The 10,000-nt window shown below is 42.1% G+C and overlaps 2 protein-coding genes across 2 annotated transcripts in view; both read left to right on the top strand.

The window, feature by feature from the left end:
- Positions 1 to 2,443, top strand: part of LOC111239450 (stress-associated endoplasmic reticulum protein 1-like) — a 5,044-nt gene extending 2,601 nt beyond the window's left edge. The window contains exon 3 of the mRNA XM_022769336.1: positions 655 to 2,443. Coding sequence (XP_022625057.1) covers positions 655 to 695 — 41 coding nt within the window. The 3' untranslated portion in view covers positions 696 to 2,443. The remainder of the gene's footprint in view (positions 1 to 654) is intronic.
- Positions 2,444 to 3,603: 1,160 nt separating this feature from the next.
- camta2 (calmodulin binding transcription activator 2) overlaps positions 3,604 to 10,000 on the top strand; it is a 22,941-nt gene continuing 16,544 nt past the window's right edge. The window contains exons 1-7 of the mRNA XM_022769340.1: positions 3,604 to 3,638; positions 4,792 to 4,883; positions 5,646 to 5,749; positions 7,048 to 7,115; positions 7,253 to 7,388; positions 8,444 to 8,515; positions 9,092 to 9,239. Of these exons, the coding sequence (XP_022625061.1) occupies positions 4,850 to 4,883; positions 5,646 to 5,749; positions 7,048 to 7,115; positions 7,253 to 7,388; positions 8,444 to 8,515; positions 9,092 to 9,239 (562 nt within the window). The 5' untranslated portion in view covers positions 3,604 to 3,638; positions 4,792 to 4,849. The remainder of the gene's footprint in view (positions 3,639 to 4,791; positions 4,884 to 5,645; positions 5,750 to 7,047; positions 7,116 to 7,252; positions 7,389 to 8,443; positions 8,516 to 9,091; positions 9,240 to 10,000) is intronic.

Genomic DNA, 10,000 nt, shown 5'->3' with positions numbered 1-10,000 from the left:
TGTCACAGGTCCTTAAAAAGGTCCTTAAAGATGTCAGGTCTGAAATGTTAGAATCAAAGTCATTTTAAACCTTTGTATTTTCTTCCTGTCGACCATGAACCTGTTCATCTCACCTTTTCAGTCAACTTCATTACCGCCACTTTTACACTTTATGTTGGATTTCTGTAGTGCAGTGAAGAACACAGATGCTATAAATTTCAATAAATCATTAATTACATTTGTAAAAAGTGTAGTAAGGAAGCATCTGTGTTATTTTCAGGTAATTATGTAAAAGTAAACCAGATTTCTGGTCTAAAAACGTTAATTCAGTGCTTCTGTTTTAGTTTGAACTCGGAGTCAAACATCTGAATGTGACTGTGTTCTCTGAGTCATGTCCGCTGGTGTGAAGCTGCAGCTCTGAGATCAGCTGCAGCGTCCGCTCACATCTCTAAATCTGCAGGAGTAACTCACACAGGAAGTGATCAACAGTCGTAACCTAATAAATATAGAAACAACAGGAAGTTGTGTGAACAGGAAACAAACCCTCAGGCCCCTGAGCCTGTGTCCATCCATGAGTCCACGTCTCATTAATTGATTCATTATGTTACAGTTAATTATTGATAATTATAAACAAGGATTTAGAGTAAGATTCATGACTGTGTTTTTCTCCTGCAGCCATCTTCCAGATCATCCAGAGCATCAGGCAGGGCATGTGATGACCTTTGAACCCGGTGCTGAGGCCTGTCACATGGAGGGGGGGACAACGCAACCATACACACACACACACACACACACACACACGCACAGACACACTCTTGTTCCTGTGGAGTTTAAATCTGAGCTCATTTTTCTTCCCACTGTAAACCAACCTGTCTCTCTCTCTCTCTCTCCCTCTCTGCAGTAAACCCTTTGTTTTTGTTTATTTTTTACTTTCTTCACTGCTGATGAAGCTGATCAGATATTGGTTATTGATTGCTGTTGAAGTCTTAAACCATCTTCCTCAGTCTGCTGCCGTCGTCCAGCTGATTTTGATTCTCTGCTGTGAAATGTTGGTCTCTGCTGGTTTTTATTTTCCTCTGAGTTAAAGGAACAAACGTCTGTTTTTATCTCATAAGCTACGAATCCTGTGAACGCTGCTCGTTTCAGATTCAGCTGCTGCCTGATTTACCTCAGTGGCAGTTTATTTGGGACAAGCTTCAGTTTAATGTCTATTTCCACAGCTCTAATTCAGCAGATGTGAAAGTCAACACTTCCTCCAGAATTTGCACATCTGCCTGCCGTTAATAGGTGGGCTTTTACTGTGAAAGAACACCAAGAAGTGTTGAGTTTTGTTGACGTAACTTAACACGGATCAGGGGCACGACAAAGGAGAAATAACTGGAGTTAATGGTGACGAGTCTGTGCTGTGGACAGAAACATTACGCTGCATTGACCATGTGAGCTGCTGCAGCCACAGCTTTTATTTTGTAGGAGGATGAGCGGTGATCTGTATGACACACTCGGATGCTGGAGCATCAGATCTTTTACCTGCTGCTTCCTGCTGGCGTCTGGAACAATAACATTTACTGTTAAAACAGATTTAAACAGTTTTAAAAGTCTGATTGTGGTTTGAACTGTTTCCCCTGAACGCAGCATGAACACAAAGTGTCTGTGTGTGCGAGACTTCATCTCCACATTTAAAGCACAGCACCCTCCAGTGACACCCTGCGCGTTGGGATTTAACAATAGAAATGTGAATGAGTTTCCTCACAGACACAACATGTGGACGTGTGTGATTTAAAGGAGCTGCACTTCATATCCAGCTGTTTGGTCACAAACAGACAGAGCAGAGAAGAGAAACATGAAGAAGACTCACCTTCAAATCTGCTTCATTCAGAATGAAATAAAACAAAATGAATTGAGCTTTAAAGTGAGTTTCTGCGGGTTTTCGTGGTGTTTCAAAATAAGACGTCTGCAAGGATTAAAAAAAGAAAATATGACGGTTTAAACAGAAATAAAACAAAGCTTGAAAATGTTTGAAAAATAAACAGGAAGTGAAATTTACAGCAGTGATGGACAGAACAGGATTTGTTTTTAATGAGCTAAAACCAGCTGTTTAGTCTTTTTTTTTTAGTCAAACGTTTTAATTTGTAAAAACATCCCAGAATACTTTGTCTCCTCCAGTTTCCTGTTTGTCAGGAAGATAAAAAACCCTCTGAAGCAGAATCCAGTTGTTTTGATGTAAATAATTGAAACCAGATTCTCAGTAATCAGACTGAGCAGAGGAGAGGAGACGCTCCGTCATCAGAAGCAGCTCCACCAACATTTCCACAGAGGGGACGACACCTGCAGGTTTTTAAAGCAGCTGGTGGTTTAGTTTTTGAAAGGTGAAGCAGTCAGAGAGGCTCACAGCTCAGCGAGCCTCCTGCTGGACGACATGCTCCGCTTTTATACAAAATAAACCACATATTTTTCTCTAAACGCCTCTGGTCTCTGTGTCCTTCATTGGTCTCTGAGTTTCTTTATTTGTGATGATCATTTTTTTAGTTGCCACATCTGTAAATTATCAGCACATTTTTATATGTTTTAATACAAAACGTGAAGGAAAAAAATGAAATTTATCACATGCAGAACCAGAATCAGTCAGTCTACACTGTGAAAGTAAAAGAAACCTGAAACCCAGAGAATAAAGCCCCTAAAAAGTCATAATATTATATAAGTCATAATGTAATGAGAATGAAGTTGTAATTTTAGGGTTAGTTTCACCTGTTTGATTGGTTGATGTAATATTGCTAAAAGATGTTTCGCTGTCAAAATTTTACATTTTTTAATTCTTGTAATATTAAGACTTTTTTGTACAACTTTGTGGTTGTTGTTGATTGGACCCCTCGGGCCCCAGTTCAGCTCCATGGGCCCGGGGCCCTGAACACATAAACTATTTATTATGATCTATATTTGATACATCCCTTTTTCTTTTTACTTTATTTATTTAAATTGTAAAATGAACAATCAGACATATCAGTTTTTAAATAAAAGAAACATAAAATTTCAACAACAACAAAAAATAATAATTAAAAAAAACAGCAAATACATGAATTTAAAAAGGACAAATATATAGTTTAAGTGGCAGACTTCTTGAGAAACATTTCATAAAATATATTAAATGCTGACATGGACTTTTTGTTTGTCACTAATTTGAGTGACTCAAAGTCACGTTCAATATTAATTAGAAACAACTTAAATGAGGAAATTGATTTATGAAATGTTACTTCCCCAGTAAAATTTAGAGGTTAATGATATTGCGTAAATTGTTATCCTTACATTCAAAATAAGTGAAAATATTTTTCTGTTTAATTTTAATAACACATTGTTTTGCAGAATATGTAACTTTCAGTCTTTCCATAATGTCACACAATATTAACAACTACAATAAATGAAGAGATAACATTTATCTCTATCTATCTATCTATCTATCTATCTATCTATCTATCTATCTATCTATCTATCTATCTATCTATCTAAATGTTATGTAATATTTTCAGATGTATTTCTTTAACTTTGTGATGCAAAATCTAAAGGGAACAAGCCATGCTTTGCCAGGTGATAACATCCCCTCCTCCCCCGTAACTACGCAGTGACGTCAGAGCTAGAGAAGATGGCGGATGTGCTGAAGGCGGAAGGTAAAGGGGCTTTAACAGACTGTTTGAACACCTCCTGTCCTCCCCTGTCTGCTGCTGTTTGGACCAGGTTACTGTGCAGTGTATCTTCAGGGATCATTACCCGCTGACTGGCCCTGGTTGGCACGTTTAAACCCGGAGGTACAGCCTCGCAGCTCGGCTCTCAGAGCTGTTTAATCGCTGCTGATTCGGACCTAGCCTCGGATGCTAACGCTAGCCGGCTAGCCGAGCAGCTAAACAAGCAAACATTCGTGTTATTTATTGATTAGTGAATTAACGTTACTCATTCTGGTGGTTTAGTCTAGTATGGTGGCAGCGTGATGAGAGTTATTGTCAGGTTGAAAGCTGCTGTCGCATCGCTGAATGCTGTAATGATGTGGAGCTGAGAAGCGTCCGAACGTTAGCATTATCGGCCCAGGAGGGGCTGAACTGCTGCAGGCGGGAGAGACGCTCCGGGAGGCGGCCACAGCAGCCAGACGAGTCCGCGGTCTGAGCTAGGCCTCCGGGAAATGCGAGCGTGTTTATGTGTGGGTGGATGGAAACTGAGAGACAGATTTATGATCATCTCCACCGGCGCTGCAACGATCAGTCCATTAATCGATTAGTTGATCTAAAGACAATTAATCAGTTAATATTGTGAGAATCGATTGATAGTTTCAGCCGTTTTTAACAAATATCCTCCAGCTCAGCCTCTCACATGAGGAGTCTCTAGTTTCCATCGTCATACTTGACATTAATGTGAATATGTTGTTTGACTGCTGATCAAAACATGACATTTAAAGACCTCAGAACACCTTAAAAACATTGTAGAGACTTAACGATGAATATATTCATTGATTAAATAAAATTGATAAGCAGTAGTTGCTGCTCTAGTCAACACTGTGTGTGTTTAATGTGAGTCAGGTGTGTGATCAGTTGTGTGGCTGCATGTAAAAACCGAGAGTGTTATGTAACTACACACGCAGACTAACATTCACTGTCATTTATGAACACACCGCTTCACCATTTAAAGTGGGTGCAAATTCAGCTGTTGCTAGGCAACAGGGAGCTATTGAAGGTGCGTGTGTGATTCTGTTGTCCTGTTGCACACCTTGTTGTTTCCCATTGATATTGACTGATAGTGTTTCTCTGTGTGTATCTGTGTGTTTGTGTGCAGCAGGGCAGTGTGGGCGGTCGTGCGTTGTGTGAGAGTCATCCTGCATGGACTCGTCGCCATGAGCAACAAGGAGATGGTTTCCACGGAGACAGGTCAGTCCCATCCACTTGTAAGGTGCTCACACCTGCGTACAGACAGCTCCAGCTCTGTTGCTATGGTAACCGCCTGGTGTTGATGACGTCACAGACACTCCAGGGTCCTGCTCTCAGTATGAGGAGTTACCCAGAGCGCAAGGAGTCTTGATTTCCTGGTTCTTGAAGCTGATTTTAAATGTACCTGAAGCCAGTGTGTTCACATGGACCTGAGGCTGATCCTGTTTCATCGTGTTCAGGATCTGATGTTTACACAGCGCACACGAATCTGTTCTGTAGCTCCCTGTGTCTGTGATCAATGCCACTGTAATCCTTGTTACTCTGTTCAGATCAATCTGACATCCCTGTAACTGAAGCCACGTTCTCCTTTAGTCGCCTGAACGCCACACACAGCACAGTGTGTACAAACTGTGTATATGTACTAATGTTTCTGTATTCACCTGAACTGTTCCCTGGTGGGAAACCACCATCTTTCTTTCTTTCTTTCTTTCTTTCTTTCTTTCTTTCTTTCTTTCTTTCTTTCTTTCTTTCTTTCTGTCCTTCTTTTCTTTGTATGATATGAATATATGAATGCTAATATTTGACATGTTGTTCTCTCATGAACACACAGTTGCTGACATTGATATGTCCTGACAGATGTGTGTTACAGGTCATTGTGCGTGTGTTGTTGTGTGGAGACATACGTCCCTGTGTGGACAGAGTCTTGATGAAGTCCAGCTGTGTGTCGTCTCCTCACTGTGGACATGACGTCTGTCTCCACAGAGAATAAAGGACAGAGGAAGGTGTTTCTTCCCAACAAGCTGTTGGAGTGTCTCCCTCGCTCGTCCGGTCTGCCTAACGAGCGGCTGAGGTGGAACACTAACGAGGTGAGTGTTTTTCCTGAAACATGACATCAGCAGACACCTCCAAAATAAAAGTTACTGGGCAGAGGTATTGTGTATATTATATGGCCAGAAGTATGTGGACAGCTTTTTGTGTCTACAACGATTCGTCAATCAAAAGAGAATTAATCACCAATTAATAATTTATTAATCAACATTTTTAGATTTGATTCCTCTGCATGATCAAGAGAGGATTTTCTGCTTTTCCATGATAATGAGTTTAATAACTGAATAAGACGTGTGAAAATGTGTCTTTACAATTAATCCATTAACAGAGAAAATAATCAGCAGATCGATTGATAATTTAAATCCTTGTTAGTTTCAGCTTCAGTGAATGCTACGGTGGCCCTGAAGGTCAAAACACCGCAGCTGAAGAAAACACAAACAACCTCAGAAAGTTCTTCATCAGCAAACAAACTCACCTTTTGCTCATTTTCCAACACTGCCAATGGTTAGCCGACATGTCGTCTACATGGTTTCAAAAGTCAGGAAGCATTGAACAAGTGCAGCTGGGCCAGGTCCGTCACCTTTTTGTGTCCCCTGGAAACACTTGATATTTTGATATCACAATGATATTTTTAGTGCGGGGTCTCCCAGCCTGGAAATCAGGGCGCCCAAATAAATGAGTCACAAGATCGTTAAGTCAATAAGAAATTATGAAAAGCAGTTTTTTTTCTGCTTCAACTTAATTGGAAATAGTTGATTATTGTTTATTTTTAAAAGTTTTTGTCTGACTCAAGTGAAAAATCACTGCTCACCATGTCGGTCACCATCAGACGCTTTATTTTGAAGAGAAAGACTCACTTGAGTCTAAGACACTAACCTCAGACCCTCTGTCTCTCTCTCCCTGTCTCTCTCTCTCTGTCTCTCTCTCTCTCTCCCTGTCTCTCTCTCTCTGTGTCTCTCTGTCTCTCTCTCTCTCTCTCTCCCTGTCTCTCTCTCTGTGTCTCTCTCTGTCTCTCCCTCTCTGTGTCTCTCTGTCTCTCCCTCTCTCTCTCTCCCTGTCTCTCTCTCTCTGTGTCTCTCTCTCTCTCTCCCTGTCTCTCTCTCTCTCTCTCTCTCTCTGTCTCTGTCTCTCCCTCTCTGTGTCTCTCTGTCTCTCCCTCTCTCTCTCTCTCTCTCTCTCTCTCTGTCTCTCCCTCTCCGTGTCTCTCTGTCTCTGTCTCTCTCTCTGTCTCTCTCTCTGTCTCTCTCTCTGTCTCTCCCTCTCTGTGTCTCTCTGTCTCTGTCTCTCTCTCTGTCTCTCCCTCTGTCTTTGTCTCTATCTCTCTGTGTCTCTGCAGGAGATCGCTTCTTACCTGATATCATTTGACAGACATGATGAGTGGCTCTCCTGCACGCTGAAAACCAGGTACACACACTGCATCGCTCCAGAGCCTGTCAGACAGAGCTGAGGGCGTCACAACCCTCCGACACCAGTCACCAAACAGTGAGGGAATCAGATCAGCTGTTGTTGTTGTTGTTTACTGACTCTGTTTGTGTCTTCAGGCCAAAGAATGGCAGCATCATCCTGTACAACAGAAAGAAGGTGAAGTACAGGAAGGATGGATACTGCTGGAAGAAAAGGAAGGATGGAAAAACGACGAGAGAGGACCACATGAAGCTGAAGGTCCAGGGCATGGAGGTGATGAGTGCAGCACACTGACCTGCAGTCAGCAGCTCCCCCTGCAGGACACTCCTCACATCACATGTCTAATAACAGCTGCAGTTAGTGTTGCAGCCTGAGAGCAACACCTGCAGACACTACTCAGGGCTGAGAGCAGCTGCTGCCACCTGTGTGATGACTGTACCAGGTTCCTCTTCACAATAAGACTGCCCTAATAAAGATTTATAATTGGTTTATAATCAGGTTATTAACACTTTATAAATCAGTTCTCATACATTGATGAAGTTAATGCTTAATACTCATTAATCTGACTAATGAGTTACTACCATTTATAACTGGTAGCAGGAGCCTGTGAGTAACTCATTAATAAATGATGCTGTGTTTTACAGTTCACAGTTTGATCTGTACGGAACAGGACGGGAATTTTATTTATTTATTTCTTCCTGTTTCTGAATTAACAACATATTATTGGTTCATTCAGAAAAACTGGATTTTTTCATTTAAAAAAATAATTTGAATTAATGAACATAAATAAAGGCAATATTATTATAATCATCTCGTTGATTCAGAAAAACAGCAGTAATCTTATTTAGTTTTTCTGAATTAATGAACATAATTATCTCTTTAATTCACAAACACTGGATGTTTTTCCATAGATCTGCCAGAGGAAACTTTCTGACCATTAAGATGCTGATGTGGTCAATTAATAATTAATGAAGTGGTAACTGAACAAACCTGATGAAGCTGCATGATGGAGAAACAAAGAGACATGTGGGCTCATTATTTGGCAGGAAATAGGTCACTGTTTTCCTTTTGTCTAATGTGTTATAACGGCTTATAAATAATTAATGAAGTATGAACAAGCTGATTAATAAACTCGTTATAACATTCATAAATCCTTTGTAAGGGGAGTCTTATTGTGAAGGGGAACCCTGTATGTTTTGAATGCTCAGTAAAGAGTTGAACAACATGGAGACGAGCAGCCGCTGATTCACAGGCTCCACCCACCTGACTGACCTGTGCTCCTGCTGTGTGACTGATGCTAATCATGCTAACGCTATCTGCTGTTTCAGTGCCTGTACGGCTGCTACGTCCATTCCTCCATTGTGCCAACATTCCACAGACGATGCTACTGGCTGCTGCAGGTACACGCACGCACGCACACACACACACACACACACACACACACACACACACACACACACTTAAAAGGTTTCCTTAGTTGGGGCATTTACAGGAGTGAGAGAGAGGAAACACCTGGACTAAACCTGACCACAAACATCATGCGGCATGAAAGCGCCGAGCAGCCATTAAACTGGGGGAGGGGTCCTACATGAACAGCCTGGGACTGAGGTCCTCGTCGTTCCCACACGCGGCGTGGAGCTGCTCCATTACGGCCAAAGTCACAATTTCTCTTTGACTTTGGAAAAAGACACAAAATAAAAAAACAAATTTCAAAATAAAAAGCGTGGTGTGTTTGTAGTTATTCCCCTTAAACAGGACATAAGTTAAAGACCCCCCCCCCCACACACACACACACACACACACACACACACCCCCCCACCAACACCACCACCACCTGAAGCTGAATCTCTAAAGGACAGGTCAGATCATGCTCTGTCTGAATTTAAGACGACGTCCAGATCGATCAGGTGGTTCATGGTCAGTGCCTTTTTTTTTATTTAACTGTGTGTGTGTGTGTGTGTGTGTGTGTGTGTCAGAACCCAGACATTGTGCTGGTCCACTACCTGAACGTGCCATCCCTGGAGGATTCTGGGAAATGCAGTCCGCTGCTCTGTGCAGTGGCCGACCGCCACGACAGCGTGAGGTGGAGCCGAGACGACCTGCTGAACCAGCTGAAGCCTATGTGTATGAAACTGTGTGTGTGTGTTAACTTCTGTGTGTGTATGTGTGTGTGTTAACCTCTGTGTGTGTATGTGTGTGTGTTAACTTCTGTGTGTGTGTGTGTGTGTGTGTTAACCGCTGTGTGTGTGTATGTGTGTTAACCGCTGTGTGTGTGTATGTGTGTTAACCGCTGTGTGTGTGTATGTGTGTTAACCGCTGTGTGTGTGTATGTGTGTTAACCGCTGTGTGTGTGTATGTGTGTTAACCGCTGTGTGTGTGTATGTGTGTTAACCGCTGTGTGTGTGTATGTGTGTTAACCGCTGTGTGTGTGTATGTGTGTTAACCGCTGTGTGTGTGTATGTGTGTTAACCGCTGTGTGTGTGTATGTGTGTTAACCGCTGTGTGTGTGTATGTGTGTTAACCGCTGTGTGTGTGTATGTGTGTTAACCGCTGTGTGTGTGTATGTGTGTTAACCGCTGTGTGTGTGTATGTGTGTTAACCGCTGTGTGTGTGTATGTGTGTTAACCGCTGTGTGTGTGTATGTGTGTTAACCGCTGTGTGTGTGTATGTGTGTTAACCGCTGTGTGTGTGTATGTGTGTTAACCGCTGTGTGTGTGTGTGTGTGTGAGTGTGTTAACCTCTGTGTGTGTGTGTGTGTGTGAGAGTGTGTATTAACCTGTGTGTGTGTGTGTTAACCTGTGTGTTAACCTGTGTGTGTGTGTGTGTGTGTGTGTGTGTGTGTGTGTGTGTGTGTGTGTGTGTGTGTGTGCCTTCCTCTGTGTGTG

Source organism: Seriola dumerili, unplaced genomic scaffold (assembly GCF_002260705.1).
Source record: "Seriola dumerili isolate Sdu_G_001 unplaced genomic scaffold, Sdu_1.0 BDQW01002857.1, whole genome shotgun sequence".
Taxonomy (NCBI): domain Eukaryota; kingdom Metazoa; phylum Chordata; class Actinopteri; order Carangiformes; family Carangidae; genus Seriola; species Seriola dumerili.
This window is presented reverse-complemented; position numbering and strand designations above follow the sequence as displayed.